Consider the following 24,608-nt stretch of genomic DNA (forward strand, 5'->3'; position numbering starts at 1 on the left):
CTTGTCAAACAAGTAATATAGTTTCATCCTTACTTTATAGAGAAGAATATTTACACACTGATGGGTTAAGTAGCGTGTCCAAGATAACTCAGCCCAGGATTTTAACCCCTGGGCACAAACCTCCCAATAATGATGTCACTCGTCCATCTGCATTCAACCCACTTTCCTGAAAGGTAAAATTTCAATTAGTTTCAGGTATATTCTTGGAAGCATGTTATTATCCCTGTGAACTTAACCTGTGCCATAAGAAAACAAAAAAAGCTAAGAATTGTGGTGCTGTAAGAAAAAAAAAGACTAAGAAAACCTAAGCACACTCTGATCTTTATTTCCTCAACTATATTCATAATAAGAAAGCAACGCTAATAGCAGCAACATTTACTGAATATCTCTTATATGCTAGGCCAGTCACTTTACCTTAGTAACTGCATCTGATAGTCACAAGTTATTCTTAATCACAAATTGTACACATAGGAAATGGAATTGAGAGGCTCAGCATCCTTAGTCTAAAGCTCCTGTTCTACTTACAACACAGCCTGTAGGTCAAGGCAATTTCTTCAGTACTGCTAAGTCCAGGGAATCCGTGGTTACATAAAAACTTCGTTTGTATAATGAATGCCTTGTTCATCTGAGTTAGGAGCTCTGACAGAGGGGAAAGTCCTTTTCCTGCTATTCTAATCCCACTGTTCTAGCAATGAGAAAAGAAGAACCAGTCAGGAGTTGCTCCTTCCCCACCAGGTAAGCTCCGGACGGGAGGTCATAACACACAAGGCTCGTTTAATGCCACGGTCCTCAGTGCCCGGAACAAGGCCTGACAACAGTAAAATGCTCAACCCATTGTAGTCGATTTTAAATGAAATCTGTAAGAGTATAACTCACATGAGCCCAACCTAGGTAGTCACATATCCCCCATCCCTCTTTAGATATTATGAAAGAACTATGATGATTGAGCAGAGAGTCAATCCATCACCATTCTTAACTAAATCATCAACATAAAATTATTAAGTATCCAGAAAAATTGGTCTTCAAAGTATACATATTTTAAACATAAAATTAATAAGTAGTGCTTCACATTACATAAATCAGATCATTCTACTTCAAATTTTTGATTGTATAGAATGCTTAAAACTGGGATATACAAGAGGACAAGAGACTAGAGTGGAAGACACTTGAGTCGAGGTTAGAGAACAGGGACTCTAGTCGTGGTTCCACTGGTTCTCTAAGGAACAACAACGTGGCTGCAGCTGGTTCCACGCTACTCCACGCCTCAGGTTTTCCCATACGCAAAGCTAAGCAGAAGAATCCGGTGACCTCTGAGATTCATTGCAGCTTCTCTGTTCAATGACTCTAGGTTAGCAGATGCCTTTAGACTGAGATGGCCAGTGAAACTGAAAGGGTGACAAGTTTCAAGGATAAAGAGGTATTTAAGTTAGGAGTTGAGGGATGTGAAGTCTGCACATATATAAGGATAAAGTTAATGCAAATCTCAGCTGAGCAAAACAATGACCACACTTCCATTTACCTTCACCTAATATTTTGCCTTGTCAAATCAAGCAATGGGTTTCAGAGTCTGTGACTGTTATCTGTCCCTAAGTGAAATTTTCTGCAGATACTCTGCTCCTTCTCAAAGAATAGGCTGCATATCTGCAAAGAGGGAAAGACTAAAGGCAAAATTGTTTTACCTTCTCATGAACTGCAACTGGTGTGTTTTAATGTCTTAAAGAATTACATTAATCCAATATTTCACAGAATGGACCACAGACTTAAATGTAAAATGCTAAACTGTAAAACACCTAGAACACGACATGTGAGAAAATCTAGATGATCTTGGGTATGGCAACGACTTTTTAGACACAACCCCAAAGGCACAATCCATAAAACAAATAATCAATAAGCTGGATTTCCTTAAAATTGTCATCGGGGAAATGCAAATCAAATAAAAATGAGATACCACTGCATAGTCACATGAATGGCCAAAATTTGCAACACTGACATCACCAACCAAATGCTGGTGAGAATGCAGAGCAACAGGAATTACCATTCGCTGCTGGTAAGAATGCAAAATAAGAAAACAGTTGGGCAGTTTCTTACAAAACTACTCTTACAACACGATCCAGCAAACACGCTCATTGGTATTCATCCGAAGGAGCTGAAAACTTATGTCCGCACAAAAACCTGTACAAGAATGTTTATAGTAGCTTTACTCATAATTGCTCCAACTTGAAAGCACCCAAGGTGTCTTTCAGTAGATGAAGAAACTATGGTACATATAGACAATGAAGTATTATTCAGAGCTAAAGAGAAATGAGCTATCAAGCTATGAAAAGACAGAGGAATCTTAAATTCCTAAGGTTTAACTATTACTAAGTGAAAGAAGGCAATCTGAAAAGGCTATATACTGTATGATTCCAACTATATGACATTCTGGAAAAGGCGAAACTATGAAAACAGGAAAAAAGATCAATAGTTACCAGGGGTTGGGAGGTGAAGATGAACAGGTGAAATACAGGATTTTTAGGGCAGTGAAAATACTCCGTATGATACCATAATGATGGCTAACATTATACAATTGTCCAAACACACAGAATGTACAACATCGAGAGTGAAACCTAATCAAACCATGGAACTGGATGATGATAATGTTTCAGTGTAGGTTCATCAATTGTAACAAATGCAGTTCTCTGCTGGGGGATATAAATAATGGGGAAGGCTGTGCATGAGGGAGGGAGGGAGGGGTATGTGGTATATGGGAAATTTCTGTACCTTCCCCTCAATTATGCTGTGAACCTAAAATTTCTATAAAAAAAATAATAAAGTCAATAAAAAACTGAAAAAATTTTTCATGTGCATCTTGGGTGCTTTCAAGTCGGGGCAATTCTGAATAAAGCTACGAAAGAGACAAAAAGATACAAAAGAGCTCACAAATACGGTTTCTAAGCAAAAGAGATTTAAGCACGATTTGCAATGTTTTTCCCTCTTTGCAGATGTGCAGCCTATCCTTTGGGAAGGAGCAGATATATCTGCAGAATAGTTCACTTAAGGACAGACCTAGAGTCATTGAACAGAGAAGCTGCAATGAATCTCAGAGGTCACTGGATTCTTCTGCTTAGCTTTGCGTATGGGAAAACAGTCACAGACTCTGAAACCCATTGCTTAATTTGACAAGGCAACATATTAGATGATGAGGCCAGAGAACCTGCAACACCTTGAGGGAATTTCCTGAGTGTTTCCCACAACAACACCCACTAATATCACACCGACAATTTAGTGAAAGTCTGTCGGTATGTCAACAAACCTGATATAAGCATGCTGTTCTTTTGCTGACCTAGCTTCATCCAGGAGTGTATTTTAAAATACCTAATATAAAGTATAATCTATATATCCTTTAAACACTCCTCCCTAAATACTGCTTTCAAACAAGACTTTGATAAATATTGAATGGCAGGGAGCACCTGGTCCCTGGAACACATCTGGAGAGCACCTGTTTGAAGCTGCTAGACAAATACAAATCCATCTGCTTTAACAGGAAGTCGACGAACAGGGCTAAGATCCTTCTGTAAAGCTACGGAGCATAACAACAATGCAGACTGGAATTAAAAACAGCTCATCTCAGCTTTGGGGAAGCTGAAAGAGGGAAGGTCAAGATTCTCCTCTAAAAATTAGGCAGACTAACAGATAATCAAGATCTAACATTCTAGTCCATAATAATGCTTGACCTTGAGCATCTAAATCAGAAATATACTGATAGGAATAATCAGACATCTTCAACCAATTGAAATGCAACTTCATTACTTATTTCAATGCTTCTTCCTGTTACATAAACCAAGGAAAATCATTTGTAAGATATACTCCACGGTGTGCTCTTTATACAAGTATATCCTATTTGTGAAAAATTATCAAACTATATACTTACATAAGCACTTTTCTGTATGCATTTTACTTTTCAAAGTTTTATTTATATCTGTACATATATTTATTTATATATATGCATATAAAATAATGAAGAGATAATGTAAGGTATTGCTAGATCCTCGAATAAGGAAAGAGGTGATAAATTTATAGAACTGTTATTGACAATCACTTAAAAGCTGGAAAAATCTTTTAGAAAATAATTTCATTCCAGTAGCAACTGCTGATAATCATCAGATATAGATAACTGACTCCCTCAACTAGATGTCACCTTTTCATTAACTGAGTTTTCATGAAGATTTGCTTGGATTTTAATATTACATACACTCTTACTTTCAAAAATATATAGGGAGATTTTTTTAAAGGTAAGAGAATATAAAGGGAAAAGGATATATGGAGGCTGATGCCTAAAGATGTTGAAGTAGTTTCATTTTATTAAATTTAATATACTTATTTGATTTTAATTTATTTTAATTTAATGTACTTATTAAATCTTACTCATTTATTACAATTTCTTATGAAAAAATAATGATTCAACCAAGTAGAACAACCCAAAATGTCATTTTGTACCGTAAACTGGTATTAACAGTTCAAAAGGAATCTGGAATGGTCTGGAAGAGACTGGTAAGTCAATGTGTTCTTAAATTAACCAGGAAGTCTTTGCTGTGTCCTCTGGTCCAATTACAGAAGCATTCTATCTAGAAAAAGATCACAGCCTAAGAAAGATTAAAAGCATTCGGATCACTGCATTTTGTCAAGATTTCTTAGGTGACCTTTTGATTGGTACCGTTACAAGGTATCTGGGAACATATGTAAGCAATTACTCAACAGAGCCTCTCCTATGCGAGCATGAGCTTAGAGAACTACAAAAATTCTACCCACCCTCACATTCCAGTTCACTCACCCATGCCTACCCTAATGCTTAAGGGACAAGCATTTAGAGACTGTGAAAGCAAAGAAGCTAAGTCTTCTGTCTACTTTAAGACAAACGGCATCGAGTGCTATTGCAAAAACGCAAACACAGTGAGAGCCCCTCTCTGCCAGAACTCAATCATTCTTTGCATAACCTGAAGCTCTGTGTTTGTTATCGACAGCACAGATGTTGACTCCCGTCTCTGCACAAATAATCAAAGCCATATACATCTGTATGTCTTCCTAATCAAAAAGACTGTCATGTGATTTTTACTTCATGAATATTAATTACTAAGTAGCAAGCTTTATGAAGTCACTTCTACATACTTAGCATTGGTTAGGCTACAAGAGTCCTCCAAAACAGGGGCCCAGCCCAGAAGAGATTTACTGTAACCAAGATAAGGAAATAACAGCTACATGCAAGGTAGTCAACAAACAGGATGATAATATATAGAAATAAATATATTGCTGTAAATTAGTGTTGCCAAACAAACAAACGAACACAGAAGAGAAGGTCTTTGACCTGGACCTTAAAGGATGCGTAGAAAATAACAAAAAAGAAGACACTACAGATGAAAACCCACGGAAGTGCCCAATCACGTGGGCGTGTGTATTTACAGGGGCATATGTGGTATATGTTCACTTGCAGGCACATATTTGATTTGAAGGGAGGGGAATAAAAGGCTAAAGAGACTGATCTGATTACACCACAAGTTTATGTTTTTAAAAGGTTAAACCTAAATACTTAGAGATTAGCACAATATGAAGAACAATGAACTCTGGGTAAGGAGATTAAGACTTGATATGATTAGAAGTAAGAGATTCAACATTTGACTGTGCCAGACAGGGTATCATAAGTATACAGGTATACCTTGTTTACTGCACTTCGCTTTATTGTGCTTCACAGATGCTGTGGTTTGTGCTTTGTTTCTTTCTTTTTTTTATCTTTAATAAATTGAAGGCAAGACCCTCCACCAGCAAAAAGATTAGGACTCACTTTATTGTGGTGTTCTGGAACCAAACCCACAATATCTCCAGGTCTGCCTGTGTTCTCTGATTTACAGCCGACTACAACCCTATAGCCTAAATACATACTGTTATTAATGCCTCAGTTTACAGAAACATTCACAGCTTATTCAAGGTCACACAGGTGCTTGGCAAGTGGTAGAACTGGTGTCTGAATATAGCAACTTCAGAGCCCTTAAAAGTCCACCGGGAAGAAGTCCTCTTCGAAAATAATGTAATGCAAGGGATGTTTCAAAGTCTGGTAACAGGGTACAGGGTAAACTGAAGGCTGCATGTTTACCAAAGCAGCAGCTACAGTAACCTAAGTCAGAGGTGAGCATATTTTGAGTAGAATGATGGCAATGAGATTAGAATACAAGAAATCAGGGCAGTAGAGAACATTAAGGGAAAAATATCCGGTCTAAAAGTGAAACATTAAAAAGATGCTGGGATCAAAAATGATTCCACAGTTCCTAACCTTAGATATGAAATGACTAATGATACCATACACAAATGTTGGATAAATTAAAAAGTGGACCTGTTTTTCTTCTTCAGCTCTTTGAATGAGGTCAAGATGAGCTATCCAAGTGAAAATGTCCAACAGAAAGGAGCAATGAGACCAAAGCGTGGTTAGAACAACAGGGCTGGATTGATATGGAGTGCTAATTTTATATTTAAGTATATTTCTTAAACAAAAGTGGACATTGTTTTAGTATAGGAAAGAACTGTTACCAAAAAAAAACAACTCTGAATAACACTTCCCAACACAATAATAAGTTCCCAATGTAGCCCCAGCAACAGCACTTCTGCATGTTAATTCAAGACAAAAACTCCCTGCCACCTACTCACGTCCCTGGAAAACTATTCCACGCCCATTGCAATATATTCGCAGCAATTTTTTGGAACACCAAATATTGAGACTGTCTGTTAAAATACACATAGAAATTGGGCTAAAATTAGGCTTTCAACTTACTAACTATATCAACTTTTGAAATTCTAATCAATTTAAGGCATACAAACAAATAAGGATTTTTACTAAATGTCAGGGAGCCAATGATGAATTTACATTAGTAACCAGGCACATAAAGATGACATCTGCAGACAACACAAAATATTAGAATTGAAAACATCATCTGGTCTCTGGATTTCTATGACTATTGTAAAAAGAGACTGTTTTTAAAAAGCAAGTAACAGATGAGATATTCAGTATATCATTTATGTTAATGATCATTTAACACTGTCTATGTCCTTAAAATTATAGAAATACCATATATACAAGCACATTTAGAAAAAGATGAAAGGATACACACAAATTCCTACTAGCAATTGCACGTGGGGAAGAAAGAGAAATAGAATTGGAAAAGGGAAGAAAGTATACTCCAACTTCATCTACGATGTTTTGTTTCTTTCCCTAAAAATTAATCTGAAACGAATATGCTAAAAGGTTAACATCTGTTAATTTGAGGTGAAGGTCACAGGGTGTTTACTGTGTTCTCTTAGTATTTGAAATGCCACCCAAATTTTTAAAAGCGGGGGGAGGGAATCCAAATCTTTCACCTAATGAAAATATCACCCGGGACATACCTGACATATCTGTCTGAATAACTCCAGGGTGAACAGGGTGAAGCTCACTTCTTCACCAAGCAGCCAAATTCTATTTTGGACTTCTAACATATTTCTTGAAATAGACTGGCCCCATTAGCAGATCCAAACTCTGGTTTGAATCCTGAAATTTATCCATAGAGTAGGTCTTAACTATAAGATCTCGGTGGAGGCAACTAGGAAAAGGCACTAGCCTCGGTATCTCTTAAGGAAGCTAAGAGGAAGATTCCAGAAAGAAGAAGCTACTAAAGGCAATTTTGAATCAATCCAATGTCTTCCCTCCCGCCGCAAATAATTATTTCCATGGCTGTTTCAATTCTGTCCTCAAAAGCCAGCCACCAGCACAGACATTCTGCAGCAGTGACCCCTTTTTTCTCCAGGTAGTGAACCTCTGTATCCGTCTTTTGGGTTAGTCATCTGCTCACTATAGACATGCACATCACGCTCTTTCAGAAACCCACGCATTTACTCAATAATCATTTACACCAAGGATATAAGGGCAAAATCCCTACCCTCAAAGATACCTGTACTCAGTCTTCCTCCTCTCAGTTTCTTAGTCTAAAAATGTCTCCACCATCGAATCAAAAAAAATAAAATAAAATTCAATCTACACTGTGGCTAAATGATCCCTTAGAATAATTATTACAGTAGTTTCCCCTGTTATCCAAGTGGAAAATGATCCAAGACCCCCAGTGGATGTCTGAAACCATGGACAGCACCAAACTCTATATAAATTACAGTTTTTCCTATACTTTACATGCATACCTATGATAAAGTTTAATTTATAAATTAGGTACAGTAAGACATTAACAATGTGCACAGCACAGACACTCTGGACAGGGGATCATTCACATCCCAGGTGCGACGGAGCATGAAGGTGCGAGATTTCATCATGCTACTCAAAAAGGCTTGCAATGTAAAAATGCATGAATTGTTTATTTCCGGAATTTTCCGCTTAATGTTTTCGGACCTCAGTTGACCACTGCAACTGAAACCGCAGAAAGTGAGACCGCAGATAAGGGGGGACCACTGCACTGTCACGAGCCAAGGCAAGGAGAACACGCGAAGTGAGATGGGGCCATCTGAACGGGCCAACAGCTTAGGGAGGGCTGTGCTTCCCCACTGTGCCCCAACACCACGCCTGACAAGGGCCATTCCCAGGACAACGCAGATGAAAGAGAACAAGGGGAACACGTGTTCGTGCACCTTGTTGTTTTAACCAACAAGATTCGGTTTAGTAACTGCCAATACCCTTAAATTAAGAGGCAAAAATAAATAAAAAGACAACATTACTACAATTGACAGTTTTAGGAACAGTAAGATATAAAGAAATAATATAGTGATATTGTAGTTCACATTTTAGAAAACAAAATTCTTTTTAACGGGGGTTAGGCATGAAGGAGGCTGGTGCAATATCTAGTCCTCGTGACTTCAGAGTCATAATAGCAACAGAGTAATGAAATTTCATAGAATCTAGACCTCTAAAGGCAGGCTAGGGTCCACTCAGGAGAAGGGTACAGCCACCAAGGCCCTAATTACCCCAGACTAGGGAAAGCACAGAAAGATGCAGGTGACAGGCTGTCAAATTGTCCTATGAGAGACAAATGGGGATGTGACCGAAGCAATCCAGAGTGCCAGTTCAGACAACAAGAAAACATATGTCTTAGAACACATTCCCATGTCTGACTAGAGGTGAGTAAAAAAGAGTAATGGAAAATAACCATATACGGGACTAAATAGGATAGGCTTGGAAAGCCGAGCAGTGTGGTAGAGCCTAGGGATCAAGAGCCATTTCTAAAAAGGAAGATCGCTTCTGTAACAACACACCGAATGAAGGGGGATCACAAAGGCCCATCCACTAAGAGCTGATTGTTGCAATCTAGACAAAGGTATGTAAGGTGTCGCAGTAGTAATACAGAAAGAGGAATGACACTGTGACAGGGAAGCAACGGCAGCATCTGGTTACCGACTAGATAGCAGAGATGGAAGAAAATCAGCTTTTTTGTGTAGTTAACAATATTGTTAATTAATAATAAATATCAACCACCATTTAGTGACCTTTGATTTGTGCCAGGCACTATACTAAATGCTTTATAGTGTTACCTGATTTAATTCTCATTACCATCATCTGAGGTAGGTACTATTATCAGCCTGTTTCAGATAAGAAAATTGAGGAATAGAGATTAAATAGCTTAAGTTCATAAGACCAGCCGTGAGCAGAGCTGGAATCTGAATCCAAAAATGTTTAGAATATTACCCGGCCTTAAAAAAGAAGGAAATCCTTCCATTTGGGACAACATGAATGAGCCTGGAGGGCATTATGCCAAATGAAATAAGCCAGACAAGGACAAATATTACATGATACCAATTAAATGATGGCTCTAAAACAGTCACACTCATAGAAGCAAAGAATAGAATGGTGGTTGCCAGGGGCTGGGGAAGAAGGAAATGGAGAGATATTAGGCAAAGGTACAAACTTTTGGTTATACAAGATCGATCAGTCCTAGAGGTCTACTGAACAGCAGAGAGCCTAGTTAACGATACTATATTAAATAGTTAAAATTTTGCTAAGAGGGTAGATCTTATGTTGCGCATTCTTTTCACAAAATAAAAATAATCAACCATAAAAGAGGACAGGAGGAACCTTTTTGAGGTGATGAGTAGGTATGTGCCACATACTGTGGTGATGGTTTCATGGGTGCACACAGGCGCGCCTCGCAGGTGTTACAGGTTCAGTTCCAGACCACCGCAATAAAGCAAGTGCTGGTGGAGGGTCCTGGCTTCAGGACGTGAAAAACGCGACACCTGTGAAGCGCAATGAAGCGAAGTGTACCCGTTCTTATCTCCAACGACTCATTAAGTCGCGTGAAATACATAACAGGTTTTTGGGTGTCAATCATACCTCAATAAAGTGGTTTCTAAAAGTGCTGTTTAGTTTCACAGTCCACATTCCTAACCATTAGGATATATAGGTAGATATAGATATATAGATATAGATATATAGACATAGATATATAGACATAGATATATAGATATAGATCTCACTAAGGTTTCAGTGACCAAGGCAGTAAACACTGATTAAACAAGGAAGAGAACTGGGAAAACAGACTTTCCAGGACATCAACCCTTCCTTCTCACAATGAGACTTCGGCCTTGAGGAAGCTAAGTTTAGTTCAAAAACCAGGAGAACGGGCTGTTTATGAACATTCCCTTAAAAGGAAGTACACAGATAGTTTCTGTTAGTTCTATCGGAACCATGATGTAATCCTGACATGATCACGGGGAAGCTGCGTGCCTCCCTGGGAACCAAGGGGCCAGAAAAAGGAATGCCACCTTACGCTGTTCCGGCCAATGTGGCCGCCCACCTCCCAGTGAGTTCTGTGCCCTTAGCTAATTAAATAGGGATCTGAGCCTAATCCAGAGGGGATGGAGAAATGTTCTCTTCCTACCAGTCTGCACATCACCTAAAAATGTCACCGCTGGTTTTAGGAAGAAGAGCAGTTGAAATCGAACATGCCCACTCTTGAGACCTTCGAATATCCTGGAGACACCACGAAGCCACTGCAAACCTGTTTCAGCGAATTAAGGCGCAGGTGGATCCGCTGAACTGGAGCTCAGTGGAGCCCCCAGCAGTTTAGAAGTCATTCACACAGAAAGGACAGCTGAAACCAAAACGATGGCAAAGGCACAACTGTGGGGGAGGGGAGTGTGACTAAGTGGGATTGAAGACACTTGCGCGACTAAGCGACAGGAGCAAGAAGAAAAGCCAGTGGCAGAAACCAACAAGAAACTTCACCATGAGAAGCAGAACTAAGCCACTCAATATCCAGTCAGCGAATCTATTCCATCACTCTGCCCAAATCTCTACAAAATCCATCCCTACCACCAGTACCCAGTCCCAGTTCACCCCCTCACCACTGTCCATGTCAGTGACTTCCTCGCCATCTGACCCCCACTACACCAACAGTGAATTATCTAAACCCCATGTTTGAACGGGACAGCGCTGCGAAGTCCTATAAACATGTTTCTCAAACTGAGATATATTGTGGAGGTTCAAGGGAAAGAGTAAAACTGCCACGTCTTTTGGAGTGTCAATTTCCCACAATGGAAAGTGATTTCTTAATTAGATCAAACACAAAACTTCAGAATAACTGCATGCTTGCAGAGGGCTATTTCTGATGTGCCCTCAGACTTCTCCTGGGTAAACTTCTGTCCTTAAGTGGAGGCACTTCAGTGGAAAAATTTTTGAGCAGCAGCCAAAGTAGGTGAGACTCATGTTTGTCCAGGTGAAGACTGGGCCAAAGAAAGAAAGGCTGAAGATTTATAAAAGAGAAAAAATATATATATAAATTCAAATCATATGACTGTTTCCCACGTTGGTCTCTGACATGAAAATTTGTAGCTTGGGTCTGAATCCTGGCTTTACCACTTCCTAGTCACACAACTCAAGGCAAAATATTTAACTTCTCCATGACTTGATTTTTTTCCACTTGTAAAACAAAAATGACGCTACTCAAAAGGGCTGCTGTGAGAATTAAGCATGGATATCTATGGACAGTGCCTGGCATATAGTAAGCAATCGATAAACAGTAGTTATTATCTGTAAACTCCAGCCTCTCCCAATCTGTTACAGCATTCCAAAACTTTCATTAAATCCAAAATTATTCTCAGACAGGAAAATGTCTATTTTGATAAGCAGTCTTGCCACCATTCACAGTCTGTCCCCAAAGATATTCTAAGTTCCATATGCAAAAGTGAGATTAAATTTAATGACCCAGTTCTAGACTCATCTTGGAGGTTAGAAACATCTAGAACAGAAGAAGCCAAGTCAAAATCATTCTAGCCATTTGATCTCGGAAGCTAAGCAGGGTCGGGCCTGGTTAGTACTTGGATGGGAGACAACCTAGGAAGACCAGGTGCTGTAGGCATAAAAAATTCAAAAACATAAAGGACTGTAAAAGGACAAGTTCCTTTCAATCTGTGAGGTCAACCAAGGGTTGCCTTGCCTAAAAAAATAAAATGAAAACACAAAATCACTTTAGTTATCATTTATAAAATGTTCAGTGAACTGAAAAACAACTGAACAGGGCTTAGCTGTTAGTTTAACAGTCAGTATGCACACCAATAACAAAACAAAATACTAAGGAGACACCATTCTGAAATACACCCAAGAGGAAGAATACCCGAAAAACTCCTGTTATGAAGAATCTGATCGCTGATCATCAACAGCTGTTAACCAGTTCCCAGAAGGGGTTTCACAGCGGTACACAGATGTTTATGTAGCTTCTGTCTGGGTACTAGGTACTGTGTACTCATTCAGCAATCACTCGAATTATGAGTTCATGGAGGGAGGAGCGGGAGAAAACAGGTCTGGCCTGAAGAAGGACCAGTTTCAAGTGGGTCAGCATTAGTAAGAAACCAGGGCGAGAGACTGCAGGTGAAGGTTGAAGGCAGGAGCTTTCCCTTTCTCCCTCCACCTAATACCATCAGATACTCCAGTACCATTTGACTTGCCCCTCCCAGAATCAGTTTCACCTATCGCTTCCCCTTTATCCAAAGAAAACTTTATTTTCTATCAAACATTTCTTAACATAAGTTTTAAAGAGGGGGAGATGCTGTAATAAATATAACTTTTATCATTCAACCCCCAGAATGCCAGTAACAAATATATAAAATATATTTTATATATTTGTTACTGGTCAAATCTGTTCTCAGAGTACATTGTAAGCTACATAAAGGATAATTACATGCAATAAATATATTATTCTAGAGGCAAGAAAAATCGTTTTAATTTTTAAAATTCCAACTTCTTCAATAGCACCAAGATGTGTCTACTATTATTCTTTTATTTCAAATGAATTAAGCTGCCTTCAAAATACAACAAAAGAACTTTTCTATTAATAGTTTCCTTTCAACTAACTTCCAAAAACCAGTGCAATTTAGCTTGCTGTTTCAAAGATAAACATTGGAGAGGCCAATTTAATTTATTCATCCTGAAGAGACTTGTCCTATAATCTCGTAATATTGAAAACTGGTTTTAAAAAGATCAAATATTTAACATGCCTTTTCTATACTAACTACATCTCAGTATATTTTCTTTATAAAAATACTCTACCAAATAAAAAATGAAAAAATAATTTAAATATCACCATTTTGTAAACCCCTAGTAATGGATCTTGGCAATGACTATCGATGGCCGTGAACGTGGCGGTCAACATGGCATAACTCTAGCTAGAAGTAGATTTCACCACTTATGAAACAGCTTTGCCGAAAAATAGAAACTGAATTCAATCAAGATCCGGTTACTATTCACAGGAAATAAAAGAAAAGAAGAACATGCTAAGACACGTATTAAATAAAAAGCATGACAACAGGTTACCACCCATTATAATTCTTCTTAATTATGGTGACGCTACCGAACAAATATTTCTTAATAAATGTCTAGGTCATTCCTCTAAATTCTCTCTGTGCTTATCTTCGTCTTAAAAGACGAGGAAAGTCAATTGAGTATTAGCATGTATATGGATGTATTTATTGTGATAAGAGAGCAAAATTAACAGCTTCGTACAGGTCTGGAGTTGCTAACCTCAGAAATATTTTCTTTCCTAGTGTAACTAACCTTTCCCTCACTTGGAAAAATACAGCACAGTTGAGCCAGGAAGTAACAGGTCCCTGTTTCTAAGAAGACAGCTTTAGGAGTAAGTTAGCGACGGAGCTGGGTCCGGTTCGGCAACCTCAGGGGAGACACATCCGTATGAGCTGGCCCTCGACTGCATAGACAACAGATGCTATAAGCCAGTTGTCCTCAGGCGATCCCTGAAACCTGGAGCTCCTCGAGAACCTTTAAGATCATCCATGACACCAAAACTATGTTTATAATCATGCTGAAAGGTTATCTGCAGTTTTCACTGTACTGACATTTGCACTGATGATAAACAGGGTGTGTAAAATTGCTGGCACCTTCGCATGAAGCAAGTCAGAGGCACTAACTTTACAGGTAATCATTGTAGTCCTCATCATATGAGCTCAGTGGAAAAAAAAAAAAAAATTCCAGTTTCACACAAGAATGTCCTTAATGAAACAGTGAAAACAAACAATTGTGTGACATCTTGACCCTTGAATTCATTTCCTTTTAATGTGCCATGTGACAAAATAAGAAGTACACATAAGAACTCATGCTATACACTGAAGTACAGTAGTTGTCTCAAGGAAAAGAAATTGTGCCAGTGGTTTGATTTGCAAGCTGACCTAGCAGCTTTCACCCCATAGGATATCATTCTCATAAGAAATAAAAACTGGAAGACAAACTGAGTACTGAAAGTTGGGTATGTGGTAGACATTTTCTCAAAAATGAACAAAGCGAACCGGTTGCTTTAAGGAAAACACCTGACATATTTGTTGCCAATGATAAAATCGGAGTTTCCGAGCAAAAATTAGGTTTTTGGAAAAATTATATCTGCCGCCAGGAACATGACAGCTTTCTCAGCACGTAAAGATTTTTCTGATGGAATCATTGCTGATTTTAACAAATATGGTTTTTTTTCAAATGGTGTCCTAAAATGTGCCAACATTTGGGAGATTTACATAATTGTGTGAACTAATACTTTCCAAATCATGCATGTGTAAAGAGTCAAAGTGCTGGACAGACCTGAAGATTTAAATGTAACATAATGAGAAAAGTTTACTGATTTGGGTTCAGATTCCACTCTGCAACTAAACTTTAAGAAACTGTCACTTGCAGAGTTTTGGTGTAATATTAAAGAGAATATCCACAATCATCTAAAATGACCATTAAAATACTCCTCTTTTCCAACTGCAGGTCTGTATGAGGCTGGACTTTCATTTATTTCAGCCAAACAATAAATGACAACAGATTGAATGCAGAAACAGACATGAGAATCCAGCCGTCTTCTATTAAGCTAGACATTAAAAAAGAGTTGCAAAAATGTAAAACAATGCCACTCTTCACTTATTTTAATAGTTATTTTTTCATAAAGAAATGTTATTATTATTTATATATAATGGGGTTATTTTTAATGAATTCTCTAATATTTCCTGTTTGAATTTCTAATTCAGGAAATAGCATTAGAGATAATCCACATAAACAATATCCGGTAATAATTTTTAAAGAGTGTGAACTGGTACCGAAACCAAAAGTTTGAAAACCGTGACAAGGTTTGGAGCCCAGGTCAAGGCTGTGTTTGTTCAAATGAGCGTGCAGACAGGACCTTATCCTTTGATTTCATCTTGGAACAAAACACCAAAAGTTGGGAGCCCAGCAGGAGCAGAATGACAGACCAAGATCACTATCTCCAGTATTATTGCATGCTGCTACAAGCCAAGGTCATGGAAATGAGCAGACAGGTGGCTTCCAAGGGTGCTGCTAACGCTGTTTCATCTGAGTGCTGGTTACACAAGTGTGTTTGTGAAAATTCAGTGAGCTGCAGACATAGGATATACGCATCAGGATATATGGATAGCCTAGTATATACAGAGATGATGCAATTTTCCAGGTAGATATTATACTGTAATACGTTTTTTTAAATTCATAGTTTAAGCTGCATAACAATTTCCACTTTGCTTTTCCAAACACATGATGGCTTCCAACTAACCAGAGTCATCAGAGTTACTTTGGAAAAGCCTGACAAAAATAATTTAAATTTTTTATTTAAAAACCTCAATATACACAACTGTAACTTTTTGGGTTTAAGAGCTATATACCAGCTACCTTTCCAACACAGAGAAAGAATTCTGTGCTTATTTCTCAAGTTTTCAAACCAACTGAAGTTACAATTAAAAAAAAAATCAAATACAATTTAGAAAATCTCCCAATTAAAGGTAAAACTAAAGATGAATTCCATTTAAAGTATTAAAGCAATCAAGAGGTAACTATCTCTGCTACTCTTCAACATACTACAAGTCTAGACAAATGCAATAAGGCAAAGAAATACAAAAGACAAATAAGAATTGGAAGAAAAAAGGCAAATGGTCATTATGTAAAATGAAACCATCTTCATGGAATATTAAAAAGAAAAACTAGCCATTAAAATACAAGTGTTCAAAAATAGATAAAGTGTAGCATAAGGAAAATAGTTAACAATGTTGTATAAAACATGTAAAGGGAGAGAGGGGTACTAGATTTAGTGGGGTGATGACTTTGAGTTATATAGATCTCTAATCACTATGATGTACAACTGAAACTAATATATTATTGTATGCCAACTATAATTGAAAAAAAACTCATTGACTTGCACAACGTAAATACGAGCAGCTAATTGTCTATTATATTTCAATAAAGTTGGCAGAAAAAGAAAACAAAATACAAGTGTTCAGCAAGACCAAAAATATTAAATATAAATAGAAAGATTGGCTAATAAATTTATATCAATATACAGACCTTAAATAATTAGGATTCCTCTACACCAGGGGACAAAAACAATGACAATAACAACAAAAGTTCTCGACAATACTAACAAAACCTGAGCTACCTAGAAATTAATCTAACAAAGAGGAAACAAGACTGTTTTAGAGAAAATTTTAGACTCGAAAAGGTATAAATATCTTCAATACATGGGTTCAACCACAATTATATATCACTATTAACAGAGGTGGTTTTTAAAAATACACTTGCTGGGACTACTCTCCAGAGATTAGAATTCAGCTAATCTTGGGTAAATGGGCCATGTTTTTTGAAAGTTACCTAGTTAATTCTAACATGAAGCCAGGGCTGGAAACCATCGGTTTAAACATGACTACAAAAAACCACAAGTTGTACTCACACTTCCACATACCAAGATCTACAAACAAGTTGTAGTAATGAAAATGAAAATGAAATCAAAAACCACTGTAGAATTCAAATAGAAAGAGACAAATTGTAGAAACACACCTTCCTTTAATTAGAATGGAGAAATATTTCCTAAGCAACACCTGGAAAGTGAAAAAAATATGGATAGATTTAACTATAACAAAACGAAAGATTGTGTTCCGTCAAGGATTTCAAAGAAAAAACTTGACAAAGAGGTATAAAAAAACTAACGTAAGATATTTGCACTGTTTCAAAACCAACAAGATTAACATCTAGAATATACCCCCAAAAAAAAAAAAAAAAAAAAACCTCCTGTAAATTAGGGCAGAAAAGCAGGGAGGAGGATAAAAAAATAATCTAATAGAACAAGAGGCAAAGAACATATATGCCAATTCACAAAAAGAGAAACCACACCACTAATAAGCATATGATAGGATACTCAACCGCATTACTAATCAGGGAATTGCAAATAAGAACAGTAACATCACTCCATCTGTTGCATCAGATTGGAAAAAATGATAAGGTCAGAAAATATCAAGTGCCAGCAAGAATGAGGCGGTAATAGCTGGTGAGAGTGTAAACTACCACAACCATTCCAGATAATAACCTAGCAGCACTTAATGAAATGATGCATATGCCTGAGAGAGGACGAGGGAGGGCATGAATGGAGATAGGAGATGAAAGGGAATTCATGACCAATAATGACAGTGGGCCATGAACTCAGCATGAACTCAACTCTGCATGCCTGATTTGGGGGGCGCACGCAGGAGCGTCTCCCCACCTCATATAGTCTCTCATTGAACCGGTATGTATTAAGTCCCTATACACCAGCTACTGTGCCCGGTGTTGAAAACACAGTAGCCAAAATCAGGTCCTTGGCCTCACAGAGTTTACATTCTAATGAAGGAAGCATAAAAAGTAAACAAATTATGATGAGTGATAACTGCTACAACAGATATAAATGGGTGATTGTGGCAGGGAGAAATAAGAGAAGGGAGGTGAGATTTTTCAGAGATCATCAAAGAGAGCTGGGCTCTCAGATGGGCAGAGAGAAAATGAGCCAAGCTCTCGGCAAGCTGGGCAAAGAGATCTCCAAGAACTGCGTTCAGGGTCATCAAATACAAAGTCGCCACACTACAGGTGAGACTGTGTTAAAAAGAGGACTTTCAGGTAGTTCCTGTAATTGAACTATCAGAAATAACATTTAAAACTCCTGCTATATAAAGTGTAGACCACAGTGATTATTGTGCAAATCCAGTATCTTTTGACCAATATAAACATTTTTAGGCAAAAAAAAGCACCAGCCATGTAAATATTTTATGTCTCTAAAAAATGTTTCTGGAAAATTACTAAGATCCACAAACTTTTCCTTCATTCGTTAAACAGAAATTGAATAGTTGTGTATCTTTTCCACAGCAGTGTGAAAAAATGAGAATATTAGTTTTTGTCCTTGAGGAGCATACCTCCGCTTTACAAGATTCAGGATCCTATTTATCACATATACTAATTGATCTTTATGATTAAAAGCCAACATTTACTGCATGCTTGCAACTTGCCAGTCACTGTTCTATAAGCTTTTACACACACTTGAGTTCATTTAATACTCACAGAAACATAACGCTATATTTTTTCCATGTCAGAAATGAGAAAACAGAATTAAGAAACTTGCCTGAAGTCAAAAATCTAGTAAGTGGCAGAGCACGGATTTGAATCCGGATCTTTCAAACTTCGAAGCCTGTGTTCCCAACCACTACACTCATATTTCCTTCTGGAATCTTCTCAGTGGTTTTCAAAGTGTGGTCCCAGGACCAGTAAGTAGCATCACTATTACCTTGGAATTTATTAGAAATGCAAAATCTCAGGGCCCATCCCCAGACCTACTGAATCAGCAACATAAATTTCAACAAGCCCTCCAGGAGATTCTGAGGCATACTGAAGTTTGAGAACCACTAGCCTAAAGTTTCCTTACGCAACTTAATGTATGTTATATGACTACCATTTTGAAAATGCCAAAATGCAAAATTTTGATCCTATTTAAAATGACGCTAAACATATCGAAATATTAATTCATTTCCTCACTGCCCATATCACAGCAACTCCTCCCCTAAACTTGACAAAACACTCAGTTTGTACCCTGACTAGACCATCTAAAAAAGTCTACTCTGATGGGTCTCACTGGAAACTGAACTAAATCCCAAACATGAAAAAAAGCACAAAGGTCCAAAAAGAATCCCCAGAAGTTAAATCAGAAACCATATTTGGAAGACAAAAAAACTATTTGGAATATCAGCAGTAGAAGCCTGATAAATCTTGGTCCATAGTTTCGTAATTCTTTTTATCCCTGGCTCAATTCCATCACTTCAACAAACTTTTCCAGTTGCCAAAAAAGAAGTTACAACCTTCAGAAATATTTCTCAAGATTCAGATTGCTTTAAATAAACATATATAGGCCCCGTCTTTCAAACAGCATGTTTTTATCATGAGTAAAACTAATCGGATGATTTTACCACATAAACTACAGCAAAAAAGTGAAGCTGTCCCTGTCCCTTACCTAGACCAGCTCTTTACAGCATCCTACCTGACCCTTCTTTTGAAAGCCATATTTAGACCAAGAGGCTTCTTTCTTCCCAACTCAAGTTCTCGATCTGAGCAGTTCTGTGTATTCAAGTTTGTCTATTTCTAATAAAGGTTTTGTTTAAGGGAGGGGAAGAGTATCATTAGTATATTCAAGCACCTACCAGAATTGAAAACCTACCATCTGCCAGATAACTCTTTTAAGCTATTCACTTGCATACTCAAGTCATTAATTTTATAAAGTTCAGGGTTCTACTTATTTTTAAAAATTAAAAACAAATTTGAAGACTGAAGAGTTAACTAGCCCAAGTCCAGACCGCAGGAGAGCTGTAAACCTGAGTTAAAATGCTTATTGACTTGATTAAAGTTGTCAAAGGTGCAGAAAGCTCTGGGAAGCCCATGCTCAGGCAAGTTTTTAATCTGCCTAGCTACTTACAACCACCCACTTTACCAGCTCACACTCACCCAGGACTGGCAGCACTGCAGGGAGCTGTCATTCCTAGAAGGAATGACACCTACTTTTTTTCCCCCTCCCAAATCACCATCAAATTCCCTGAGAACCACAGCTGCTTCCAAGAAACAAAGTATTAAAGTTCTCCTCCCCATACAAGGTTTAATGGAACTGAAATAAACATACACCAACCACCTAAAGACGGTCCCATTTACTTTTTCTCCCGCCTTTTACAAGTCCAGTGCTTTCTGCAAAACATCTCGCAAAATGCAATTTTCCTAACTAGTCCTTATTCCCCACTAACACTGCCATTACTATACCTGAAATGGGAACTGCTTTTTATCAAAGCAGCAGCTATGTTTTCTCATTTCCCTTTTGGAACAATCTCAACAAGCTACCCAATCAGGAACAAACAAGCCTGACTAACAACTTCTACCATCAGTGGGAGAGAATGCTCTTCTCAAGCTCATAAGTGAAGCAAGGCGATAATCATACTCTCCTAAAAGATGAGAAAGAGATATTAAGTGAGCGTTCAAGAAAAATAAAAACTTTTATAAGTTTCAATAACTTAAGTATTTGCTCATAGCTGGTATTAAGTAATCTTGCTATATGTACCCACTTTATTCTACCACTTCTTTCCAAGAATTAGTAATCGAAGAAAGCAAAGCATAAAACTGTGTTCAAATAGTTCAGCCACGGGTTACATAAGATTTAAACAATTCAAAAGCCACTTTAAAAAATACAATTCAAGTGTACATACATAAGGACCAATAAATCCACACTCTGGTCTAGGTTCCTGACCACAGAGAGAACCAGAGAGCTCTTTAGCAAAAGTTATTCTAAAACTACTAACCATTTCCTTCACTTTAAACTACTGTTTCCTTCCAAATAATCTCATTTAATAAAACTGACCTGAATCACTCATTGCAATTCTCTGAATTGTAATTATGACAGAAACCTTACATTTGTACCTTTGTCAATGAAATGCTGTAAGATAAAAATCTGATTGAAATCTCCAATAAGCAGCACCCAGTGCACCATCTAGTGGAAGTCGTGTAATGTAATTAATTTTTTTAAAGCGCAGAAATCTTAGGTAAGAATACAAGCAACTACTTTTCAAACAGCCTAAATCTCTTTCCAATTTCCCACATTGCAAGTGAGCTGTGATCATCACAAGAACGGACTCATTTTCCATACAAATTAACAGACCATCAAGGTTTCCTTATGGAAATTTTTGCTTGGGAACTAGAAGTTTTAATCCGACAAGAGAGGAAAAATTAAGTAAAGGCATTAAGGCAAAAACAAACTTAGTCAGAGCTAGATAGTAGGGCCTGTGTAAGAGAGGTTTTATAATTTGTATGAATGAATTACATCAAAACATACATGTTACATGCAACAGAAGCATCTTCCATGAAAACAAGGGATTACTTCATTAGAACAGTTCCATTCAGTAATTCATAAGACACTTCCATCTTCCTATGACTAATTAACATAACCTAACAATTCTCTAGAGTTCCCCAAGCCTTGACATCATTCAAGAGTATCCTCCCAAATACCCTTCTAAGCCTGCTCTCCATTAACTCCTACACTCCCTTGCTTGAGTTATTCTAATGAAGAAATGATTTTTACATTTCGACTCTTCTACTAAATTGTAAAAAATTTCCGAAACAAAGTCGTATGTCATGACCAAAATACATTACACTTTATTTTTATTTGCCTTATGTATATTATTTCAAGTCAAATAAAAACAAAACAACAAAAAAAACCAGCACCGACACTCAGTGATACAAAACAAATAAGGTTCTCTAATTTGGAACACCTGCCAAAATTTAAAAGCGATTTTCACATAGCACCACTAGGTCTTTTGTTTGTTTTGTTTTGCCTGTGTGAAAAATTGCCTTTCTGGGGTGATTCAAACTATCTTAGCAACCTAAGGGGGGAAAAAGATCTAAGAGACAACATTTCTTTACTTGGAAATAACCATCTCCAGCTCTGACTCGTGAACACGTGATCAAATGGGTAAGCAGAACGCTTACTGGATCTGGGATTAAATCCAGTCGAGGCACAGAATCGAGTAGGAGTCAAGTAACCTGAGGCATAATTCCTTTCATCTCTAGGGTGTCCAGTTTATGAACCTGTAAAGTGGGTATGATAAACACTACCTGCCTCCAGAGAGTAGGAGGACACTAAAATTGATGCGATGCTATGAGTGAGCTTCTCGATTAAAAACCTAACTGGAAGTACTGGCTTGCAGAATAGAATGCACCTGGAAGGGGTGAACACGGCTCCAAAAGTCCTCACTGTGCCTTTACTGCTAAAACTCGGTGACCTTCACCAATTCATTTGTGAACAAATTGGTGAATGAAAAGTTATTAGGCACGTCAAAGGTAACAGCAACAAGGTGTCTTTTTATAAGTAAATCATGTTAACTGCCTAGGACTTGTCTGCATGCGTCGCAGGTGCATCCCTAAAACCCAAAGATTGTTTTTAAAGTTTTTTTTAATGCTGTTTTTTAAAAAATTAGAAAGAGAAAAAAAGAATCATAATTCTACTCTCACCCACGACAGAATGACAGAAACAAGGTCCCACCCCCACAATCCTTTCAAACCTGCACAGGCATTCCTCATCGACACTCCTCCCCCTCGTTCCTATCGCGCCGCTCCTCACTAATGCGCAAAGGTGAGTCACCCTGCTGGGTCTACTTGCCACTTGAGGGAAAGCCCCCAAAGAAGTTCACGTTAAAAGCTACTTTTGATTTAAAAGGAATAAGTAAGCGATGTTAATGTGTAAATCGCAATGCAAAGCACCTATCTCCAGAAAATTTGTAATTAACACTACCCAAGTAGAGATACCTTTCACAATTTAAAAAAAAAAAGCCACTCGGCTTATCGCTACTAATTAGTAGGTCCTTCTACCTTGGTTGCCTGACTCTGACTCAACTCCACGGTTTTCCCTCCACCTGCATGTCCTCCCGCCCTCCCTAGGGCCCGGCCGCCTTACCCCGAGTCCTTGCGAGGTCCCCAAGGGGTCCCGCCCGCAGCTGCTCCTCGCCCGACCCCGCCCCCACCTCTCCGCAAGGTGCCGCCACTGTCGCGGGCTCGTAGACCGAGACGCCTCGAGGCGGGTAGGAGGCTCCTGGTGACTCGGCCCGGCTACCGCCGGCGGGAGCAGCAGGGGGAGCAGAGCCCATTGCCCACACCGCGCCCCGTGCTCCCATCGGCGCTGCAGCTCTGGCGCCCCATTACCTGCTCTGAGCAGCCGTGGCCCGCGGGAAGAGCGCTCGCTGTGGCCCCTGCAGCCCTGGCCTCGGAGGCAAGGAGGTAGCGACTGCGGCCGCCGCAAAGGACAATCAGGAGCCGGCAGGCGCAGAACGCACGAGCCCAGCGGAGCCGGGCCCCCACCTCCACCCGAGCAAGTAACCGATTCAACCCCCTCCCTCAACGGGGCGGGGCCACGGTTGGGGGGCGGGGACCGGGGCGGGGCCGCACCGCCCGCGGGGCGTGAGCGCCGCGAACGCTTTGTAAGAGGCGCCTGCTGATAGGCTGCGATAGGGGTAGGCGTCTCAGACTTGACGAGAGCCTCACCAGCAAGGCTCCCTGATTGGTAGATAGAGAAAGCAAAGCAGAGCCCTGATTGGTGACAGCTGTGTAGCTTCTCTCCCCCTACCTTCAATCATCGGAAACTCCGCCTCCACCCGCCGATTCCCAGGGGGCTGCAGAATGTGCGGTGTTTTATGAACCTGCAGCCTAGCTGGAGAGAACCCCGGACACCCGGGCTCCTTTGCCGAGTACGAACTTCCTTACCCTACTGCGATTCTTTGATTTCCATATGAACTTGGTGAATAACATCTAATCTTTGACATCGCTTGGATTTTGAGAAGTCTCGTGGGTATATTTTAAATGCATAAGATTTAGAGGGAAAGTTGTCATGCAAAAAAAAAAAAACTTGAAATGTTTTCACCTGGTGAGAGTATGCGTGACTTTTTTTTATTACCTTTCTGTGTTCCATATTGAGCATGTATTATTTTTATAATTAGGGGGAAATTTTTTTTAAAAAATAGAAAAAAAGTAAGGTGCAGAGAATGGTAAAGGATATCCAGAGGACTAATTCTTCCACAGTAGAAGAAAATACGGTAATATACACAACAGCTGAGAGCCATCAAAAAATATGTTCTGGTAACAGCCCCTTTCAAATCTCTTAAAGAACTTTACAAATATGACTGAGGTTCCCCCGTACTCTTTCCTGAGTAACTACTATTTATCTAATACACAGTGTAGAATACATTAACAGATCCTCCCTAACAGGAAGAATTTAGAATCCGAAGTACCAAAGAAAGCTTTAACCAAAAAAAAA

The 24,608-nt window shown here is 38.7% G+C and overlaps 2 protein-coding genes across 2 annotated transcripts in view; one reads left to right on the forward strand and one right to left on the reverse strand.

The window, feature by feature from the left end:
• MPP7 (MAGUK p55 scaffold protein 7) overlaps positions 1 to 23,650 on the reverse strand; it is a 219,575-nt gene extending 195,925 nt beyond the window's left edge. Inside the window, exon 1 of the mRNA XM_039839690.1 lies at positions 23,501 to 23,650. The gene's annotated coding sequence lies outside the window, so the exon portion shown is untranslated. The remainder of the gene's footprint in view (positions 1 to 23,500) is intronic.
• Positions 10,698 to 23,579, forward strand: LOC120584082 (classical arabinogalactan protein 9-like). Its single transcript, XM_039839665.1, has 3 exons — positions 10,698 to 10,796; positions 10,915 to 11,018; positions 23,240 to 23,579. Exons 1-3 carry the CDS (start codon positions 10,698 to 10,700, stop codon positions 23,577 to 23,579), a joined length of 543 nt encoding a protein of 180 aa, XP_039695599.1.
• Positions 23,651 to 24,608: the final 958 nt, after the last annotated feature.

Source organism: Pteropus medius, unplaced genomic scaffold (genome assembly GCF_902729225.1).
Source record: "Pteropus medius unplaced genomic scaffold, Ma_sr-lr_union100, whole genome shotgun sequence".
Classification (NCBI taxonomy): domain Eukaryota; kingdom Metazoa; phylum Chordata; class Mammalia; order Chiroptera; family Pteropodidae; genus Pteropus; species Pteropus medius.

What these genes read in the sequence shown, in the direction of transcription:
- LOC120584082 (XM_039839665.1), top strand. Translation starts at nt 10,698, where the DNA reads ATGATCACGGGGAAGCTGCGTGCCTCCCTGGGAACCAAGGGGCCAGAA. An exon ending in ATGTGGCCGCCCACCTCCCA is followed by an intron (nt 10,797 to 10,914) that starts GTGAGTTCTGTG and finishes CGCTGGTTTTAG; the next exon opens with GAAGAAGAGCAGTTGAAATC. An exon ending in TTCAGCGAATTAAGGCGCAG is followed by an intron (nt 11,019 to 23,239) that starts GTGGATCCGCTG and finishes CGCCCTCCCTAG; the next exon opens with GGCCCGGCCGCCTTACCCCG.